This window comes from Artemia sp. Qi Xiang Cuo, chromosome 2 (assembly GCF_049724085.1).
Source record: "Artemia sp. Qi Xiang Cuo chromosome 2, ASM4972408v1, whole genome shotgun sequence".
NCBI lineage: Eukaryota > Metazoa > Arthropoda > Branchiopoda > Anostraca > Artemiidae > Artemia > Artemia sp. Qi Xiang Cuo.
Window position 1 is genome coordinate 58,413,628 of NC_142795.1, and position 23,479 is coordinate 58,437,106.

At 35.2% G+C, this 23,479-nt stretch overlaps 1 protein-coding gene across 1 annotated transcript; it reads left to right on the forward strand.

Moving 5' to 3' along the window:
• The first annotated feature begins 16,092 nt into the window (after positions 1–16,092).
• Positions 16,093–19,635, forward strand: LOC148955433 (uncharacterized). The gene is made up of 2 exons (XM_089108199.1): positions 16,093–16,130; positions 19,229–19,635. The coding sequence occupies exons 1-2, from the start codon at positions 16,113–16,115 to the stop codon at positions 19,556–19,558; spliced, it is 348 nt and encodes a 115-aa protein (XP_088964325.1). The 5' UTR covers positions 16,093–16,112; the 3' UTR covers positions 19,559–19,635.
• The last annotated feature ends 3,844 nt before the right edge of the window (positions 19,636–23,479 follow it).

Genomic DNA, 23,479 nt, shown 5'->3' on the forward strand with positions numbered 1-23,479 from the left:
ATAGCTTGGATACACTTACGCTATTTTGATTTGGTTAAATTTTAAGAGCAGAAGTAGCCCCGAAAGTTTGAACATAATACCCTCAGTCGTTCTTGGGATACTGCTGAGATGCCTTATTGGTAATTAGCATTATCACAGTGAATTTTTATTTAATCTTAAGGAAAAATTTATTTTTTAAACATAATGGGCAAATGGGAGGGTGGGCGTGGGAGGGTGGGCGTGGAAGGGTGGGCGTGAGAGGGTGGGAGTGGAAGGGGGATTCGTTGCCCTCAAATCACTTTCGACTATTAAAAAGGGCATCTGCCCTTTGTATTATCAATCGAATGAGCCCTTTTCGAAGTTCCCACGACAACTCCTTCGATACGAATTGCCCTGGTCTAAACAACAACAACATCAACAAAAAATAATACATTATACCCACATCGATCTTTACTATAGAAATGTCAAGCCTTCCCATCACTTTCGACTATTCAAAAGAGCACTGGGCCTTTCGATTTCAAATCGACTGAGCCCTCTTGGAAACGACAACACTTTCTATAAACACCTTATATGCCCCCAGGTCATAAATTACAGCCCGTTCCCCAAGGGTGATTAGTGTGGTTGTCATCCTCTAAGACCGACGTTACAACTTTCAACGTAGTTGAACTTTCAACTACGTTAAACAAAATGGCTATCTCAAAATTTTGATTGGATGTCTTTGGGGAAATGGTGGGCGTGAAAGGGGTGGTAGTGGCTCTCCAATCACTTTCAACTATTAAAAATGGCCCTAGACATTTCATTTTCCAATCAAATAAGCCCTTTTGAAGTTTCTACGACAAAACTTTCAATAAAGTCTTATATGCCCCCAGGGTATAACTTAAAACCCTTGCCCTGAGGGTTGGGGGGGTGGAGTGTCATTCTCAAAGACCTAATTTCCAGAATTTTCTACTACGTTGAACAAAATGGTCATCTGAAAATTTTGATTGGATGTGTTTGGAGGAATGGTGGGCGTGAGAGGGGTGTTAGTTACCCTCCAATTACTTTCGACTATTACAAAGGGCACTAGCCCTCTCAATTTCCAATTGAATGAGCCCCTTTTGAAGTTTTACGACAACTCTATCTATAAAAAACCTTATATGCCCCCAGGGCCGAACTTACAACCCTTGCCCTTGGGGCTCTGGGGGGCTTGTCATCCTTAAATACATAATTACCAGAACTTTCAACTACATTGAACAAAATAGCTATCTCTAAACTTTGATTGAATATTTTTGGGAAATGGTGGGCACAAGAGGGGGGTCAATTGCTCTCCATTCATTTTTGACTATTAACAAGGGCAATTTCAATTTCCAATCAAATAAACCCTAATTGAAATTTCTATAACAACTTTCTATATAAACTTTACATGCCCCAAGGCATAACGTACAACCGTTGCACTAAGGGATCTGAGGGGGTTATCATCCTAAAAGACGTAATTTCAAGAACTTTCAACTACGTTCATCAAAATGGATATCTCAAAATTTTGATTGGATGTGTTTGGGAAATGGTGGGCGTGAGAGAAGCGTTAGTCGCTCTCCAATCACTTTCAACTATAAAAAAAGGCACTAGCCCTTTCAATTTTCAATTGAATGAGCTCTTTTGATTTTTCTACGCTTTCAATAAAAACTTTATATACCCCCAGGGCATAACTTATAACCCTTGTCCTGAGGGCTGTGGGGAGAGGGGTTGTCATCCTTAAAGACCAAATTTCCGAAACTTTCAACTACGTTGAATAAAATGGCTATCTAAAATTTTGATTGGATGTGTTTGGGGAAAAAATATGCGTGAGAGGGGAGTTAGTTGCCCTCAAATCACTTTCGACTATTAAAAAGGGTACTAGCCCTTTCAATTTCAAATCGAATGAACCCTTTTTTAAGTTTCTACGACAAAGATTTCAATAAAAACCTTATATGCCCACAGGGCATGACTTATAACCGTTGCCTTGAAGACTGTGTGGGGGAGTGTCCTGCTCAAAGGTATAATTTTCTGAACTTTGAACTACGTGGAACATAATGGCTATCTCAAAATCTTTATTGGATGTGTTTTGGGGAAATGGTGGGCGTGCAAGGGGCGTTAGTTGCCTTCTAGTCAATTTCGACTATTAAAAAGTGAACTAGCCATTTGAATATCCAATTGAATGAGCCCTTTTTGAAGTGTCTACGACAACGTGTTATACAAAACCCTTATATGCCCCCTGGGCATAATTTACAACCCTTGCCCTGAGGACTGGGGGGGGGGTTCATCCTCAAAGACCTAATTTCCAGAACTTAAAACTACGTTGAATACAATGGCTATCTCAAAATTTTTATTAGATGAGTTTGGTGCAAAGGCGGGCGTGAGAGGCGGGATTGTTGCCATATAATCACTTTCGACTATTAAAAATCGCACTAGCCCTTTGAATTTCCAATAAAATGAGACTTTTTTGAAGTTTATACGACAACGCCTTCTACAGAAAACTTTATATGCCCCCCATGGCATAACTTACAACCCTTGCCCTGAAGGCTGTGGGGGAGTGTCCTCCTCAAAAACATAATTTCTATTTGGAAATCAACTACGCTGAACAAAATGGCTATCTCAAAATTTTGATTGCATGTGTTTCGAGAAATAGTAGGCGTGGAACGGGTGTTAGTCGCCTTCCAATCAATTTCGACTATTAAAAAGGGCACAAGCCACTCCAATTTCCAATTGAATGAGCGCTTTTCGAAGTTTCTACTACAAATTATTTGATACGAAGTGCCCTGCTCTATAGGAAAAATATAATAAATAATACATTGTACCAACATCGTTCTTATATGCCCCCATGGCATAAATTAAAACCCTTGCCCTGAGGGTTGTGGGGGAGTGTCCTCCTCTTTACTTAGTCCCCGTTTCTTGTCTCGTTCTCGAGTGTCCCCGTTCTTTACTTAGGCAGCGCGATCGCGCTGCCTATGATTTGTACAACAACTTTCTATATAAGCCTTATATGCCCCCAGGGCATAACTTACAACCCTTGCACAAAGGGCTCTGAAGGGATTATCATCCTAAAACACCTAATTTCCAAAATATTCAACTACGTTGAACAAAATGGATATCTCAAATTTTTTTTTAGATGTGTTTGGGAAAATGGTGGGCGTGAGAGGGGCGTTAGGCGCTATCCAATCACTTCCAACTATTAAAAAGGGCACAAGGTATTAATTGCCTTCCAATCACTTTCGACTATTAAAAAGGGCACTAGCCATTGCAATTTCCAATCGAATGAGCCCTTTTTGAGGTTTCTACGACAACACTTTCTATAAAAACCTTATATGCCCCAGGGCATAACTTACAACCTTTGCCCCGAGGGTTGTGTGGCAGTTTTCTCCTCAAAAACATATTTTCTATCTGGAAATCAACTACAATGAACAAAATGGCTATCTCAAAATTTGATTGGGTGTGTTTGGGGGAATGATGGGCGTGGGGGGGGGGCTAGTTGCCCTCCAATCACTTTTGACTCTTAAAAAGGGCACTAGCCCTTTGAATTTCCAATCGAATGAGCCTTTTTTGAAGTTTATACGACAACACCTTGTATAAAGACCTTATATGCCCCCAGGGCATAACTTACAACCCTTGCCCTGAAGGCTGTGGAGGAGTGTCCTCCTCAAAAACATAATTTCTATCTTGAAATCCACTACGCTGAACAAAATGGCTATCTCAAAATTTTGATTGGATGTGTTTCGGGAAATGGTGGGCGCGGAAGGGGTATTAGTTGCCTCCCAATCACTTTCGACTATTAAGAAGGGCACTAGCCATTCCAATTTCCAATCGAATGAGCCCTTTTCGAAGTTTTTACGACAACTCCTTCGATACGAAGTGCCCGGGTATGGATAAAAAAAAAATAAACGATACATTGTGCCAACATCGTTCTTATATGCCCTCAGGCCATAACTTAAAATCCGTGCCCGGAGGGTTGTGGGGGAGTGTCCTCCTCAAAACATATTTTCTATTTGGAAATCAACTGCGCTGAACAAAATGGCTATCTCAAAATTTTGATTGGATGTGTTTGGGGGAATGATGGGCGTGGGGGGGGGGCTAGTTGCCCTCCAATTAGGCAGTTCTTTACTTAGGCAGCGCTATCGCGCTGCCTATGATTCAAGGACTGAAGCATTAAAGTAGTTTTGAAAACATTTTATCAGACTCCATTTTCTTCCACTTTACGTGGCACACTTTTAGCTAAACATAGGCACACTCACCCCCTCCTACAGTGCCAGACGTCGTACATTTCTACCGTGTATGGCATATACCACATGTTGTACACGATTCTTGAAGTTGGGTAAACCCTCACTTCGCGGTTTTACCTTGGAATGAGATTGAACTTGGCAGAACTTGATATGGTTTTGTGCCTTCTGTATGATTTTTTTTTTTAATTAAAAATGGGCAAAGATCAATTTAAAAAACAAAGTTTTCTTGAGGGAAGTAAAGAGCGAAGTTGAAACTTAAAAAGAACAAAATTATCACTTCGAGCATATCGAAAAAACTAGGGCAAATAAACCAATTGGTGATATTTTCGTATGTTTGAAGGATTATAGAAAACTAGCGCTTTACTGAAAACCCAAAAGCAGAGTATAGAAAAAATGAATACGATTTAGGAGTCAAAAGTGGGTACACAGCCACTCAACAACAGACTGATTTATAACACTTTTCATAGTCTTACACAAGCTGTGATATCAGTAACTTTCAGTATCTTGAATACTGAATCATATGTATCTTGTTGAATACAGTATCTTGAATACTTTTCAGTATCAATATCTTAGTCTCGCCTAGTATTACTCGAAATGAAGAACAAATAAACCATAATATGAACTCCGGAAATCTGGTTATTTCTCTCTATACACCGGAGAATTACAAGCTATGATACAAATTCTAAAGCGAGTCTATAGTCCTAATACTATCAAGATTGGTTCACTCCGAACTTGTCTGCAAAATAATCATAAAATTTCTTTTCAGATCCAAAACGACAGTCAATCATTGGACTTAGCTCATTGTGCTGAAGTGATGCCAAATTAAACGAAAAAAGAATAAGGAACAATCCTAAAATGCTTTTTTCTTATACTGTTAAAAGTGTCCTTAAATGGTCTAGTTGCACTGTATCAAAGCTCCTGTATTGTTTGGTGTTTTCAGTAAAGCGCTAGTTTTCTATAATCCTAGAAACATAGGGAATTATCACCAGTTGGTTTATTTGCGCTAGTTTTTTCGATATATATATTAGATAGGCTGTGAAGTAACAGTTTTTGTTCGTTTTAACTGTCTACACAAATCCAGCATTGTTTTATTCTTACTTTCGCAGTTAGAGCATTTCATTTGCCTCTAGTGTATACTATTTAGTATGCTAAAATTAAAGCATTTATATTTATTTTTTCCCTTGAAACCTGCAGAAATTTTTATACTTCAGAGGAGTTTTTCGTTTCCGTTTTATGACCCCCATTATGACCCACCTAGCTACAAAAGTCTCATCACAAAAAAGGCAAAGCAGTTTGTGGTGGCACGTCTTCTCAATTGAGTGAAACAGCAAAGTCGTTCTTAACATAAACAGAAATTACCAGAGATAAAGCTGTTGGTCCCCTTAAATGACCTTACAGCCTATTGACATTTGTATTTTAATGAAAACTATATATATTCTGCAAACTACTTTTGTTATTTCATTTTCATACCCTATAAACTAAAATACTGCTCAAACTTCGAGGAATTTCATTTTCGATATCAATATATGTGTGACAATCGATGTGAAATTCCTAATCTAATATGCAACTAATTTCCATTATCATATTTTTCGTTACAATTCTATTCCTTCAATGCAAAATAAATCAACTGGATAAATGGATTTTCAATGTAAGAAATCTTTTAAGTTTTCGGTAAATCACAATTACATTCTAACTTTTAGGGGAGTTGACAAAAACACACTTTGAAATTTATCTTCGTTTTAGTGTTTGAAAATTAGCTAGCTCTGCCTTATTTACATTTTATTATCACTTTTGTGATTTAATCATAAGAAACAGCTTGATAATGAGGTGGAAAGAGTTAGAGCTTGAGAAATATTGCTACGAAAATCCAGTGTTCTTTTCATAGTTTTTTTTTTTTTTTTTTTTTTTTTTTTTTTACTGACTACAAATCTAATTTTGATTTGGCACAAATAATTATAACTTACTACACCTATTGCCATAATGTTCATGAAAATTTAGTATCTCATTCCAGTTGCACTTGTGAATAAGCAATTGTACTTAAGCCGCTGGGGATAAAAACCCAAACTTTTTGCGTAAAGATCAGGGAATTAAGGAGAGAAAGCCACCTTCACATACGGCATGGTTAATTTCCGTTTTACTTGCCGTTTTATATTGCTCTTTACTTGGCATTTGAAAAACACGTGTATTTATTTGTATTTTGCACATTTGAATCAGTGGTGTAATTTTGTCAAAATCCTGGGGAGGGGTCAAAGTTGGAGCCAATTTTCCCAATCAAGTGAAAATGACAGTAAAACCTGAAAAATTAGCCATTTGGTACCATGAAAGTACTATGTAGTACTATAAAAGTATTATAAAGATACTTTATAGTAATATAAAGGAAAATATATACTAAAAGAAAACTGATCCTTTTCTGTTGATGCCTAAATCATGCAGGCTTATCTTAGTTTTGACAAGATTTTTGAAGAAAACAAATTTCAGAAGAAGGGCAAACTCAGGTCTGGGGGGGGGCAAACCGAGGTCTGGGAGAAACAGTTGCACCCTCTGCCCCATAGCAAATTACGCCCCTGGTTTGAATGCCATATCTCAGGCTACTCTAAACATAAGGAATGTTACCGCTGTCTTGAACCCCACTCTTTAAATCAAAATTTAACTTTTACAGAATAGAAACAAGAAAATATCTTAAATTTATATAAATAGAAAAATAAGGGATATTACCATTTCAATCTTGTTAAAGACATAGTTTCAGGTTGCAGTTACCCCTAGTAAGATTTTTACTTAAAATGCTGGTTGTCAGATTGTCATGTTCTGGGTTTTTGACCAGTCTAAGATTTTGGTTTTGATATCTTTGCCGTCCAAGTATTTCTTTTTTGGAAAGTTTTGCCATTCAAAAATTTTAAGCTATTTGTGATTTTGGCATGCGGAAGTTTCCCCGACACTAGTTTGAAAATGCCCAAGAATATACGCCAACATAAACTCATTTTCTAGTGGTATTTTCAGATACATATCACCTAATTAATCGTATTTGAGTTCAGCCCTACCATATGGATTAGTTTCATTTAACTTAGCTTAATCTCCTCATCATCATCAGTTCTCACTTAAATTAACATTCAACTGTAGGGAAATACGACTAAAGACAAATCTTTTAAAAAGAAACTGCACCACGGAGCATGAAAATTTGCTTCAAAATTTACACAATTGCTGCTAATAATAAGAGAAGCGAAATGATTAGAAATAAGTTTGTATAATGAAGACAGTTCCAGGAATGCAACTGTCAGTAATTGATGCGTTCTTAGTATTATACCCAAGGAATATGGCTTGACACTACGTTTTCAAAGTTAGAAACAATCCTCATAGCGTCAAACAAAGTACAAGGCTTGAAACCATTAAAAAATGTCTTATTCGTTAATTTCTGTTTAACTCGCTTAGCCATCTATTAAATAGATCAATAATATAGCCGCATGATAGCGCTATTAGTTGCTAATCAGCAGAACAGTATTAACTGCTCATCAAGTATAATTGCGAGCATCGAAATTAGCATAAAAATTAACTCTGTTTCAAATATATAATTCCCTTTGGTATACCTCAAAAAACTGACTATAAGCATCCATTATCGAAAGAATGAAATGGTGACAGTATTGTGTCATCTGTTTTTACCAAGAGGTTTCTTGTAGTAAGTATTAATTAGTGCAATAAAGGTCAGGGCCGGATAAACAGCGATTGGGGCCAATCGGACCCTGCGTTTGAAAAGGCCCGCCGCCGCCATCAGAGCAAGCATAATTTTTTATGAAATTGCGAAGCATTCTTAACAATTCCTGCAAGCGTTGCTCCTGGGGAGAGATCATTTTCCAGGCTAAAACTGATAAAAAAGAAACTGCGTGATATCAACAACGAATCAGGAATTGATTAAATATTTCAGCAATTATGCCGATTATATTTGAAGATACAAGGAAAATAGATTTTCGGACAGTTTTAGAAAAATTTAGACAACAAAAACTTGGAAATATGTAAATTCATGTGTTCTTTATGCATTTTCATGTATTCAAGGATGAAGGTCTTATAAAGTGGTAAAGTCATAAAGTGATCCCGTGACAAGAATAACACTGCTGCGGTTAAGATACGAAATGGGATTAGCAGCTGATTTCGCATTAAATCAGGAATTAAAAAGGGTTTTGTTCTGTTCTCCTTTACATGGATCATTTTGATGGACTTGGTCTTAAGAAGCACAGGAAGGGCAATGGGAGAACACGCAATCGAATGGGGAGGAAAACAATTTCTGGAGTTATATTATGCTGAGGATTCAAGCATCCTAGGTGAAAGTGTTAGCAAAATGAATGAACTTCTAGAGGTTTTGCGAGTTCAGGGTGCTATAATATGTTTGAAAATTAATGTTAAGAAGACTAAGTCACTAAAGATGGGAATAAGTCAAGATGAAAAGGTGATGCTGGGTAACGAAAAGATCGATCAAGTGGACAGCTTCACTTATCTTGGTAGTTTTATTAGTAAAGACGGTGGAAGCAGTGAAGATATTAAAAGTAGAATAGCCAAGGCTCAGGGTATTTTTTGCACAGTTAAAAATAAGTTTGGAAGAATAGGAAGATAAGCGTGCAAACCAAGATTAGAATGTTGGAAGCTACAGTGATGACAGTGGTCAAATAGGGTTTGAAACATGGGAAAAGCAGATGAAGATTTGTAAAATGATTTCCAGAGAAATTGCCTACGAATTGTTCTGGATACCCGGCTGACTGACCGTATTTCAAACAGTAGGTCGTACGAAAATTGTGGTTCAATCCTCCTTTCTAGGGCTATAATGAGAGAAAGTTTCAAATGGCTAGGGCACGTTCTGTGGATAAATGATGACACATTGCCGAAGATTGTCTTTTTCGGCCAACTGTCTAGGCCCAAACGGAAAACAGGTCGTGAACGGTTGGGGTGGGAGGAAGTCATAAAGACAGATTTAAGGGAAATTGGAACTTCCTGGTAGGGTTTAAAGAGGGAGCCTTTGAATAGATTGGGTTGGGGGAGTGTGCGTAGCTGTGTTGGCCTCAGGCGGTTTGGTGCTGCGGTGAGTTGTTAATAGTAGTAGCAGTAGTAGTAGGTTCTCTGATATTCTGAATCTGAATGTGCGATTGCCCGAAGACGAATACCCCGAATCTGAATGCCCCGAAGACGGCTAAATTGCTATTAATTAAAAATTCCCTGATAAAAATCTATTTAAAATTTTCAAAACACTAGATACTGAGCATTCCAGCTTCAAAGGCAATATTCCCGAGCGATGGCACATAGCGATAGACATTTATTTTAAAGTTTCATTCAACGAAGTTGGTTCATTTGAGATTCATTTGAGGCTTTTTAAAATTATGTACATTGATATATGAATTCGGGTCAGCTATTATGAAAAAGGTGGGGGGATGCCTCATGTCTCAAAACTGTATTTTATGTCCTAATTTTCTCAATCTCTGTTAGCATTCAGATAAATGTAGAAGAGGATCTAGGAGGAGGGACATTAAAAATTAGTCTTTAATCTACCTTCATTTTTAGACTTAGTCTGAAGCATGGGTGCTACAGGTAAATAGCTCAAATTTTATTGAAAGAAATTCTTTTTAATATAGAAACTTTGTTTTTATCGAAGTTTAAATTGGAATATTGAGTTTTATTTTATTTTTTATTTATCAACCGTTTAGTGGTAATGAGACGTAAGTGGAGAGCGACTCTTGCTAATAGTAGCCAAAACTTTAGAAAAAAGGAGTTTGAAAAGAATATATGCATTAAAATAATCAGACTTTTATGGTGACTCCGAATACATGAAATTTATGAATTTTCAGATTAGCCACCAAAAGTTACAGGTCAGAGGATTTTTTCATGAATTTTGAAAAGGGGAGAAAACAACCCCAAAAAAGGAAGTAAATTTAAAGAAAACTAGACCACAAAATTTTGCAATTCAGAAATACCAATTGTAAAGATTTCAATCCATTGCCCACAAATGCGAAACCACAAATGCGTGTTAATTTGTTTGTTTGTTGTTATTTTCTTTTTTTTTCTTTTTTTATCAAGGGTTATAGTATCAAACCACCGGTCTAGAATATCGAGAAAAGACTAATTAGAAGGGGAATTGATCGGCCCAATAGTAACCGAAAGTCTAAAAAACTTAATTTCTATAATACTTACTTGTACTTGTACTTACTTACTTGTATTTGTTGCAAGTTCAGGCCACATCCAGGCTCATCGTGGCGCCCAGCACATGACGACATGTCTCCTTCCATAGGTTTCACTTGAGGGTGGCAAGCTCCACAATTTCCAGCCACTGGCGATCCCAGTGACGGTCGTATTTTCGGAGTCCTCCGATTGGCTCCAGATCGAACTTAACTGTTGCTAGCCACGTCTTCTTTTGACCTCCTGCCCTATTCTTCCATGCCGATAATGGTAGAAATTTGAGGTATTTTTTGCTTATCTGTCCATCTGGTCTGCGCATTGTGTGGCCAAACCATCTCAGTCTCCTCTGCTTAACAATGTCGGAGACAAGTGGGCGATCCCCACGGAAACAAGTGGGCGATTCTCACGGAGACAAGTGGGCGATCCCCAAGTTATAATTTTTATAACAACAGATGCATAAAAAGGATTTGCTTTTTATGTTTATTCCAAATATTCAAAACCTATTAAGTTTAATGTTGCTCATCAAAAACAACAATCCTGAGAAAATTTGCATGATTTTCAAAAAAGGGACCCAACACCTCAAAAACTTAAGTGATCTCGATGAAGATCACACCATCAGATTCAGCATATAAGAGGACCCTACTGTAGAAGTTTGAAGCTCCTATCTACAAATATGTGGAATTTTGTATTTTTTGCCGCAAGAAGATAAGTTAAGATTTTTATTCATTATCAATACACATACAATAATACACTGGGCTAGTCCCCCCAAAGGCTCTTTGGCCTGTAAATTAGGGGAGTATATACGGATCATAAACTCAGAGAACAATAACCATTTACTTAATGAAAAATAAAACAGTACATAATAGAGTAAATAGATAGATAGACTGATAAGATTTATTTATAGAAAAAAAACGAAAAAACAAAATTCATTTCTCCACGTATTATTATCAAATCAAAAAGGTGATCTTCATACCCTTATACAATCCACTTGTCACAATCAAATTATACAGAAAAAAAAGAAAAGAAAAACGGAAACGAAAGGCAATCAAATGAAAAACTATTGCCAACCATTCAAAACACAAAAGTAAGTCATGAGAAAAGGCTGCACATAAGGCACAAAAAAAAAATTCGCTTACTCATGGTCACAGAAAATAGAGCAAGAAGGAGAAGAAAGGAAAATATAAATAAATAAAGACTATAAAGTTAAGTTTATTCATTATTGTAAAGAGTTTAATGTTCAACAATAAATACAGATTTGAAATACAATATTCTTATCCACCCTCGAAAGGTTCCATGGCCAGGGATAAAAGGGGTTTACAAAAAAAAGAGAACAACAGCCAAATAACATAAAATTAAAAAGAGAACATACCTGAGGCCTGGGAGTCAAAAGGCAGAGAAGACAACCATAAAACCATGAAATAAACGCTCAGGGGACATCAACTCCTCAGAGACAAAAAATAAAATATATAAAAAACAAAATGCTATTCTGTTTGATTTCTAACTAAATGGTCCTTAAGAATCCTTTTAAAAGTCCCAAACGAGTGGCATCTCTGTACTGAAGAAGGTAAGAAATTCCACATCTGTTGAGAAGCAATTAGGGGATTGAAAACTGACCGCACAGTAGGGGTAGGAGGAATGCAGACATTATGTGAAGAACGAAGGCTATATGGAGCTGAATCAGAAACAAAGACGTGAGTTTTTTGCAAATACCTCGGTAGATTGCCATGGAGCTGATGGAGGATAAAAGCAGCATAAGAAATAATGTAAATAAACTGGAAATTTAAGAGTAGTGTTGATCAGGAGCAGCTGTTGTCCATCACAAAACACCGCGCTTCATCGTAAATGACAGAGAGTGACCACAGCGTAGAAGGAAAGGTACATATTGCCCATACAATGGGGCAATATGGAACAAATGACTGGACAAGGCAGAGAAAAGAATTCTCAGAATATATCCAGGAAATGTGTGTCCGAGTTTCTGAAGGATAACAAAACTCCGTGAGACCTTAACCCTAATCATGGCTACATAGTTTCTAAAAGAAAGCTTCTCGTCAAGTTGGATACCAAGAAAGATCATGGATGCGTGTTTATCCGTTATTTTTTTTCCCTCAGGGGTGATGGTGTCGAATCAATGGTCCTCGAAGATCGGGAGAGGGCTCATTTGAACGGAAATCAAAAGTTCTATAGTCCTTTTTTAGGGGCCAAAGGGATTGGAGGGTAACTAGCCCCTTCCCACGCCTACTTTTCCTAAGGATATTCGATCAAAATTTGAGACAGTCATTTGTCTCAACATATTTGAAAGATCCAGTAACTATGCATTTTGGATGACATGATCCCCCATGTTCCCTGGGGAACGGACTGTAGGTTACACAAGTTGCCCGTTTTTCGCTTGCAGTATTGGTTATTGAGAAATGTAGGGAATTGTTTAAGGGAATTTTTCACGAGGAAACATTTCTGTGGGGAGGAAAGTTTCCCGGGTGAGTTTTCCATGGAAAATTCTGCATTGGGGCATAGAAAGGGATATTTCCTGGCATGACTCGAAAAATGATCAGAAATAAATTAAAAAAGCAAAGCTTTTTCAAGAAAAAAAAACAAAGAAAAAACATTTTTTAATTTAATCACATGAAAGATTGTATTACAACAAAGAGGCTTTTTCTGCCAATTTATGGGGCGGAACGACAATTCTGGCCCGAAGGTAATAAAAACCCATCAAGATGAATTTTGAGAGAGCTAAACGATTTAAATGATCATTAAGTATATATTGATCTTTCCAGTCTCATCCAGAGGCAGTAATGTTGTGTGGTGGGGAAATCGTCTCATAAAATGCACGTAGTTAATAAATACCTGATTAATGTAGAAACTTATATTAAAGCTTCATTTATTAGGTAGATTCATTGAGGCTCGATAAAATAAAGTACAGTAGTGTTTAACTGTGCATCAGCCACGAGGGAGTTCAGGTCTAGGATGGATGGATAAACAATCTTTTTCTATGTAGACTTGGGTTATATTTAGGGCAACCGTGGGTATGATATGAATGTTGCTAATTTTATACAAATCAAACAATTCGTCGTAACGAACTGTAAGTAAGGAGCCACCCGGCTCAATGGTAACCGAAACTCTAGAAAACGGTATTTTGATACAAATAGATACATCAAAAGAATTAGATTTTAATATTGATTTCAAATATATAAGTTTCATCAAGTTTAGTCCTACCCATCAAAAGTTACGCACCTGAGAAAATGTGGCTGATTTTTGAAAAAAGGGGAAAGCACCCTCTAAAATCTATAGAAACTTAATGAAAATCACACCATCATATTCAGCATATCAGAGAATCCTACTGTGGAGGTTTCAAGCTCCTATCTACAAAAATGTAGAATTTTGCATTTTTTGCCAGAAGAAAGATCACGGGTGCGTGTTTATTTGTTTGTTCGTTTGTTTTTTTTCCCAGGGGTGATCGTATCGACCCAGTGGTCCTAGAACATCGTGGGAGGGTTCATTGAAATGGAAATTAAAAGTTCTAGTGCCCTTTTTAAGTGACCAAAAATGGTGGGCAACTAGGCCCCCTCCCACGCTCATTTTTTTCCCAAAGTCACCCGATCAAAATTTTGAGATAGTCATTTTGTTCAGCATCTTCGAAAATATTATAAGTATGTCTTTTAGGATGACTTAATACCCCGAAGCTCCCGGAGGGAGGGCTGAAAGTTATGATCTTTACCCAATGTTAACATATAGTATTGTTTATTGGGAAGTATACAGACGTTTTCAGGGGAGATTTTTTCTGGTAGTGGAGGGGGGGGTTGGTCGGGGGTTATGTGGGAGGGTCTTTCCATGAAGGAAGTTTTCGTGGGGGAAGGGACATTGCTATGAAGGGGATGCCGGACATCCCAGCATTATTTAAAAAAAAATAAGAAATTAAATATAAAAAAAAACAAGTTTTTCAACTGCAACAGCAGCATCAACAAAACTTAAAACGAACATAAAATATTACATACATGATTTGGTTCACCCCCTAGTCAATTTTTTAGTACTTTCATAAGAGCTATTTATTCTAATTAACGGCCTTTGTGATTAAGTGGTCATTTTTGAAGAATTGGTACAAAGTTCGAAATTTAGGTTAAAGAGCAAGGTATTGAATAGGGAGAGAACCTCCTAATATAAGTATTAAAAATATATGAATATAGAAGTTCGTTACGTAAGTTAATATTACTAATAATAACGTTCGTACATAAAGTTAAACAACTTTCGAGAAAGCCATTTAACCAAATAAAAGTAAAATTAATGTTCAAATTTTGTTTGTATTATTCATGTACGATGAGCCAAAATCAAAACCTGCATTAATTAAAAATGTTCAAAAATTAAATAAAAAAACAAGTCTTTTTTTTAACTGAAAGTAAGGAACGACGTTAAAGCTTAAAACGAACAGAAATTATTCCTTATATGAAAGGGGCTGTCCCCTCCTTAACGCCTCGCTCTTTACGCTAAAGTTTGTCTTTCTCACAGCTCTATTTTTTTAAACAATAAAAAACTTTAGCGTAAAGAGCTAGGCGTTGAGGAGGGGACAGCCCCTTTCATATAAGGAATAATTTCTGTTCGTTTTAAGTTTTAACGTCGCTCCTTACTTTCAGTTAAAAAAACTTGTTTTTTTATTTAATTCTTTAAAGCGACTGCTCAGACACAAGGACTATTAAAATTGGAATAAGAAATATTTTTAAAGCACCTTAAAACTTTAATGTAAGCAGTAGGGGGTTGGAGAGGGGGCAACTCCACTTTGTTTATTAAACCCAAAAATTAAAATATTGCTTTCCCTGTTAAACTTGAAAAAGAGGTAGGCATTTTATGGAGCTTGGAAAAACTGTTAAAACCTGCATAATAAATTATTTAATATATTTTTGGTCGATTCTAATCATTCTGAATTTCATTGGTTGAAAACAGTCAGGGGCACAAATTGATGAAAATATAAGAAGAAGACCAAAAAGTTGTTTTTTAATGAAGATACCTAAAAAAAAGTGTCCTTCAAAATCTAGAAATGTCATTTTTTTCAATGAAAATGAAAAAAAAAGTTTTTCAAAATCTAGCGGGGAACCTAGGGAGTAGTTATTAACCCTTGCTCCTCCCATAGTTGGCGCCCCTGAAACAGAGAGTATGCAGGTGAAAATAGGGGTTTTGTTAAAGGCAAGATTGTGCTTTGCATGAAACGGCCTACATCGCCATTGAATTTCGATCATGTGGCAAAATTTTAACTTATAAAACTTTACACGATAGTCAGTGTCTTTGTAAGCAAATAAAAAAAAAATGACACTAGCTTTGAGGAGACTTGACTCAAAGTAAATAATTGTTTCTAAACGTTTTTTTATTATAAATCTATGAGAAAACTAAATCGTGGAGCTTTATATTACAAAAAAATTCATAACCAAAATTTTAATCAATCTTTATTTAAATGTGTTTTTTACAAAATTAAAGACTTACTTTCAGCTTACTAATAGTTGACTTTACTTTTTTTCAGGAAATGCCAAAAATTAGTGAACCTAAATTTGTAACTCCTCTTAACTTATTGGTTTGACCTTTGTGGCATTAAACCAGCGTGTTAAGTACGCCTTTGTGGTGTGAAGTGATAGTGTTATTTCGTAATTAAAAGTACATTATATTTTCTCCTTTATATAGGAGAAAATATAATACAGCCTTGATTTTGGCAAGGTTTCATATAAATAGTCGCGAAATATATTCGTAAGATCAGTAAGATTTTTAATCTCAAGTATGAAGTTATTCTTATTGGTAAGTCTATAATAAGATTTAAGATACTTTATTCAATAAGCTATCAAAATAAACCTCTTATATTTCCAATAGTTTTTCTCTATATTCGTTTCCTTGAAAGACCGAAGTTGGAGAATGTTGACATTCATCATTAAAAGTCTACATTCCACATATTTCGGTCACAGATATACGTTTCCACAGGGAACGTATGTTTATATATATATATATATATATATATATATATATATATATATATATATATATATATATATATATATATATATATATATATATATATATATATATATATATATATATATATATATATATATATATATATATATATATATATATATATATATATATATATATATATATATATATATATATATATATATATATATATATATATATATATATATATATATATATATATATATATATATATATATATATATATATATATATATATATATATATATATATATATATATATATATATATATATATATATATATATATATATTGTGACTTTTGTTCCTCATGGGTTACTAAGGGCTTTACAGAGACGCCATTTGGGCCAGGACCATCCACCACCCTTCATTCGTGCAAAGATTTGACCGATAAATTGCTCGAGATATGATTGGCAACCCAAAATAATCGAGAGGGGGGAATAAACTAGCAAAAACAAATCATTAGTTGAGACCAATGTTTGGAAAAAGTTTTTTATTTCTTTTTTGTTCTGCAAGAAAAACGCCATATTTGCTATCAAATTTTGAAAAAAATACAGTTATTGTATATTTTTGATATTTGAAATGACTTATCGTGTTTTTATTTACATAACACATATTACGAGATAAGTTTATTTATGCATATTTTTATATTATAATATGAACGTTTTTAATATTTGCTTGAAATCTCGAAGTTAATTAAATGACATCTCGATGGGTTAGATTCTTAGCTGAGCTGTTTTCTTCATATTTAAGAAATCTTCTAAATGCCTCTGAAATCATTAAAATTAGAAAAATTAGCCAAATCAGTGTTCGGACATAACCTTTCCAAGCCCTAATTATAACTAATTGTTAATTCTTTAACGTTTCATTCATGTAGCAAATCTATTTTTAACCTAGAGGCTGTATTATATGAAAAATCACAAATAAGCAGCATTTTTATATAGATCCATTTCTGGTAATTATTGGGTTCATACGACTTTAGTGATATTTCTAGGATCTATACTTATTAGTCGTACAAAGCGGAAAATCCGAAAAATACTTTGTATCAAATTTTCATATACTTGTTTAGAAGCGCAATATATAGTTGTTAGTCACTGTGCATGGATTACCGAAATCAGAAAACTTTTTATATGTGTTATATTAAATTTGTCCATTTCTGATCATAGCATGTATCACGCATATCTATCTGATCAAGAAATCCCAAGCCACAGTCAAATCATTCGTGTTAGTTAACAGTAAGTAAAGAATGGTCCATCTCAACAGGAACCGATATTTTAACTGTAAAGTTTAAAAACCAAAACTGAAACTCTAAAAAGGGTAAGTTTTAAACAATGCCTACATCAAAAGAACGGAATTTTAATGCTGATTCCAAAGATGTAAAATTCATTGAGTGTAAAATTACTCACCTAAAATTGAAATCATAAGAATATTGACATTATTATACCGTATTAAAAAAATTGAGAGGCCTTCGTCAAAACTACGCCATCAAATTCAATATTTCCAATAGCCCTCAAGCGGACGTTTCGACCATCAGTCTACACAAAAAGGAATTCAATATTTTCTATAAGAACTATGGTGACGGGTACTTATTTCTTTATTATAATTATTATTTTTACCAGATGTTATCGTATCCTACTTATTGTAAAATATTGCAAGGGAGGTCATTCAATTGTAAATTTCAGATTGCATTGCAATACCTTTCTTAAGTGAAATAAAGGTTGCACCACACCAAGCACCATTTTGCTATATATCCATCGTTAATTAGTATTTGGGGCATTACAACCTTCCAATTTCAGTTTGAGAAACCATACTATTGTAACAATAGTACGTGTATAACAATACACCGTACAAATGAAACGATCGGTTAGGCAATAATTTACAAGCTTCAATTGACTGAGCTAACCCTCAATAGGATCTTCATCTATTTATGTGACGTACTGCATTGTTAAGGACCGGGGAGGGGGGAGTTAGTGTCTCCGTGGAGGTGGGGCCACATTTCCTGGCATTATTTAAAAAACAATCAGAAATTAAAAAAAAAAAAAAGTATTTTAAGCTGAAAGAAAGGAGCAACAATAAAACTTAAACGAACAGAAATTATTACGTATATAAAGGGGGTTGTCCCCTCCTCAACATCTTGCTCTTTACCCTAAAGTTTGAATTATGTCCCATTTCGTTAATAGTGACTCCTGAAACACAAGGCCCGTTTAATTAGAACAATAAGACGCTTCTTTTAAAATAAACTTTAGCGTAAAGAGCAAGGTGTTTAGGAGGGGGCAACTTCCTTTATATACGTAATAATTTCTGTTCGTTTTTAGCTTTAATGTTGATCCTTGCTTTCAGTCGAAAAAACTTGTTTTTATTTAATAACTAGCCTGTATAAAGCAATGTTGATTATAAACTATGTGTATACCTTGTGTTTTAACGGCGTTCTTAGCTTTGGTGAAAAGAGCTGGAGATCAAAGTGTGTGAACGCCCCCTTTAAATAAAGGTTAATTTATGTTCCTTTTAATTTTAATTGTGGTTTTCCACAGTAAACTGAACATGTTGAAACGTGAACGTGGTATGTACTTGACGTGTATCAATTTGGATAGCCATTCTCCTTAAAATTTATGGTATCTGAAATTTGAAATTTCAGGTAGCTGGTAGAATTCAATTCGTTACAAGAAAAATTTTATGAAATCCATTTGTTTTTCTTATGAATAGTATCTTTTGCAATGAAGAATTTTATGAAAAATAGAGTTCATTACAGAACTGTGTTTAAATACCAAACTCATGAGAAACAAGCCCTAGTTTCAAGCCCAATTTCTTTTCAACTAGCGGAGAGATATGACATGCAACAACAAAAATCGGTTTTGTTGGAATTCTATATATTTTAATATTTTCTAGATTTCATTGTTTGTGGTTGGATACGTTACTACCCAGGAAGTGGATGACGCTGAGTATGCCAAGGAAAGCCGCCTCGGCCATCAGAGGATTCCATACGGATATTTCCAATATGCCAACAATCCTGGTCCATACCAATACGAATTTGGGTACAGCAGGGGTAGCCCACATCACTCGCGATCCCATTATGAACAGGCGAGTGGACCCAGGTTCCGCGCACGTGTCAAATGGAATGACGCATACAGTGGATATGGTGAACATTATATGGAATATAACCATGCAGATTACCACCTCCCCGTTCATTCCGGCGCGGCGCTTGGTGGTGCCTATTAGGCTGAAACCAAAATAATTTATTTATTTCAAAAAGTGATGTATTTATTTGTTTATTTAAATATAATTGAGGAAAAGAAGTTTTGTCTTTGTAGCTATAGTAACACCAAGAGTAAAAACGATAGTAGGTAAAAGTTCAACCATTTTTTGATTGCGCTCATGATATCCTCCCACATCTTTCCCTTTAGTTCGGGTAAGCATATGAATGTATCTCTTATGTTTACAAAGAAGAATTGATTCTGCAAAAAAAGAGAAGCTACGGACCCGTATAGCAAATATCGTAGGTTTGGGGCAAAAACATCCCAAAGAATGAAGAACTTCTGTTTTTAGAGCTCGGCTACTGTTGCTTACAGTTTGCCCCCATGACTGTTTGATGGGTTTTTGTATTTAGAGGGACCCTTGTGCCTTGTGTACATGCTTTATCAAATATGAACACAGTAGGATTTTTGATTGTACTGTAGATGCGACATTTTGATAGGTCAAATCTTTGTCTTTTTGAAGTTGTAAAAGTACTTTTCTACTTTCTTTGTACTACGATAAAATATAATTGGTGCAGTGAATATTGTTTACAAAGCTTTTTGAAACTGTAAAACTTTACAAAGCTTTATGAAGTTTTTTAGATTTTGATCAGCAAAAGACACAAAAAAAATTAATAGTGAGCAACAGTGAGTACCGAATTGGCTTTTCAGACGAATTTCATGCTATTCCTATTTTCCACTTTTGTGAAACAAGTTTGTCTTTAAAGTCAAGGAGGCGCATGCCACTCACAAATCTTGCATTTTTTATTTTATTCAATCAAGGAGGAAGCCATAGGCTTGTCGCATATTTCTATCGACAAACGTGACTATTTTGCGGCTGGAGCACATCTCCCTTTTAAGACGTCCGCTCCTTCATATTGTGGTCAAAACTTCTTCTTATATCATACTTTTTCGTCTGTTTTCCCTTTCCCAGTTTTGTTTCTTTCTTTTTAACCAAAGTTAGGCCTATTGAACTTCCAATGAAACTTTTCACCCTTCTTGTTGCATTAACTTCCTTTCTCCAAGTAATGTTGAAATTAACAATAGTTCAATATGTTTCTTTTCTATTTTTTGACAGTTAATAGGACCAGTCATCTATTTCCCTACAAAGAGGGGTATTTGGCCATTGTCAAACTATTTTATCACGATTACACAATTGTTCTTTGTTGCGAAATGAAGAAAAACGAATAGGATTACGCAACAAAGCTAACTTTTTTTTTGTTTATTTAGATGTCAAGAATAATAGTCAAGCACAAACGAAAAAACAGTATGCAGGAAAGAGACAAAAAATTCCTAATTTTTTTTATTTCTCTTCACGTTTTAATAGCGCACGGACTTTACTGAGAACGACCGAAGCATATGAAGTCGGCACTCATACCAACAAAGTGGTCTCGCCTAATGGATATATATTGATATCTTACAGCAGTGGCTCTTATCAATGACGCAGCTTGGGTTTTGAGTTTGGGGGGATGATATAAAGAAAGTGCTGGATAAAAGTCCAGTGTGCCGAAGAATACTGACACATAAGCTAAATTAAACTAAAACATAAGCAAAATTCCAAGGTATCGGCTCTGCGCCCCAACACCTTGGAACTTGGGTGTAGGAGGGAGTCATCCTCTCCCCCTTAGTTGCACCCCTGATTCTTACAGCAGTGGTTGTTTATCCGTGGAAAATGTTTAGCATAGCGCTCGGTGAATTCAAGGTAAAGAGAGCAAGATTTGACGGAAATACTATTCTGCCTATTCTCGACATTATACCCATCAATAAACCAATTCTAAAAGCATCAAAAGAAGCTGCTAACCTCATCGCACAGCAGGTTAAACCACAAACAATTGGTGAAACACCCAGAAACCCAGCAGTGTTTAAGGTCGCAGGCATCACGCATCTTTAGGGGACTGAGTAAGGAAATGGCATTTGAATTTAAGATTCTTCTGTACCATTCTAACGTTTGGTAGTTATCTCGAGGACAGGTGCTGAAGAAGACCTTTACCATACGTTTGGAAATAGCTGTTTTTCCAAGAGCATCAACATTGTCACTCAATAAACGGATGCTGGGTAGTGGAGTCAACACCATCGAAGGGGAACTAAGCCCGAAGGCTTTTCAAATAAAGCTACCATCATTAAAACGACAAACATAAAACTATTACTTCGCTAATTTTTCATTGATAGATGACTGTGTAAGTACGAATGAAGATGTAGCATTATCTGGAAGTGGAGAAATTTCTGTACCTGTGGAACTGAAGCAAGCAACTTCAACGTTGTTATATCAGAGTCTTTCGACGGATACCTCCCTGCAAGAGAGTCATATTCAGCATGGATGAGACACCTGTTCACCTTTGATGTTGATACAGCAGATTTCAATGATGAATGTATCAATGTAAGCGCTAAAATTCAGCCGAGTCAGGTTTAACACTAACTCTTCAGAACAACAAAGCTCTTAACGTTTTGATGACTACTAATGGTCCAAATGGTTAAGTACACTTTTATATTTATTGCTATGAAAACTCTGAAGTGGTTCACACCGTTTATCACAACATATATTTGGTAATACGAGCTAGACTCTCAGCCTGGTATACCCATATTGTAGTTGTATTTAGTTTGTTTGTTTGTAAATAAAAAGCACTGCTTTTTAAGAATGCTTGATACAAAAACAAAGAAAATGAGAGTTTAGCACTTGCCAAGATTGAACCGTGCATTTCTGGACTGGTCTGTGAAAGGCAGCAGCAAAAGTCACACAGATTTGCTGAAGAGAGTAAATATTCATTATTTTGTTTTTGTTTAAAAATCACTTTAAATGATTTTATTTTTTACTGATTTTTTTTTAATTTTTTTTTATTTTGTGCACCTATATGTAAATACATACCTATGTTTTAAGTTTAAAAAGTAGTGTATTATTTTCTAATTAAGAAGGGTTCGGTGAACTCACACATGAAAGAGGTGGGGGTCAGTAGCTCCAATAAGGTCAATAAGGTCATAACTGAGCAAATTATACATGTTTTCTCCGTTGATTTTTTATATGCCTGTCAATTTTTTTTTCTCATATAAAAAAAAAATGTAAATCCCGGTGAACAGAGATAAACAAGGAATAATAAACTTAGCCTATATGCATAAATAATTTAATACATTATAGGAAATTGTTAATAAAAGAAAACCAAGGACCAAAATTATAGCCAGTTAAATCAAGAATATTCCGACAGGTAATCCACAATTTTATGAAAATAATTATTTTATTTTCCCAAGTAGTTATGTTAATCAGTGTAAAAGGAATACAGAGATGAAGTTAGATCCACGAAACACATGCAATTTTTCCTTGTCTCACTGGATGTGAATTCTCCTTGTTCTTAGAATAAACCTTAGCCGGTTTGGTTTTAATCTTTTATTTTCATGCATAGCCAGTGTTGTCTCATACTTATTTATAGTCATACTTAGTCGGTGTTGTAAGTAAGTTAGTAAGTAAGTATTTATTCGTGAGTAAACCAAATAAGTTATTTCACTCTATATAATGATATAAAGCTACAAAAAAAAAAAAAAAAAACACAAGAAACCACTAATCTAATCTTAAAGTCTCAAAAAAAAGAAAAAAAAGAAAAAAAATACTAATCTAATCTTAAAATCTCAGAGTAAGAAATATTATCAAAAACCAATGATCACCAACTAAGAAATGTATAATGTCCTAGTTCTTTTTAAAAATTAACTAAAAAAAAATTTTTTTAACTGAAAGTAAGAAGCGACATTAAAACTTAAAACGAACAGAAATTATTCGTATATGAAAGGGGCTATCCCCTCCTCAATGCCTCGCTCTTTACGCTAAATATTTTTTATTGTTTTCAAAAATAAAGTTGTGAGACAGAGTCAAACTTTAGAGTAAAGAGCGAGGGGTTGAGGAGGGGACAGCCTCTTTCATATA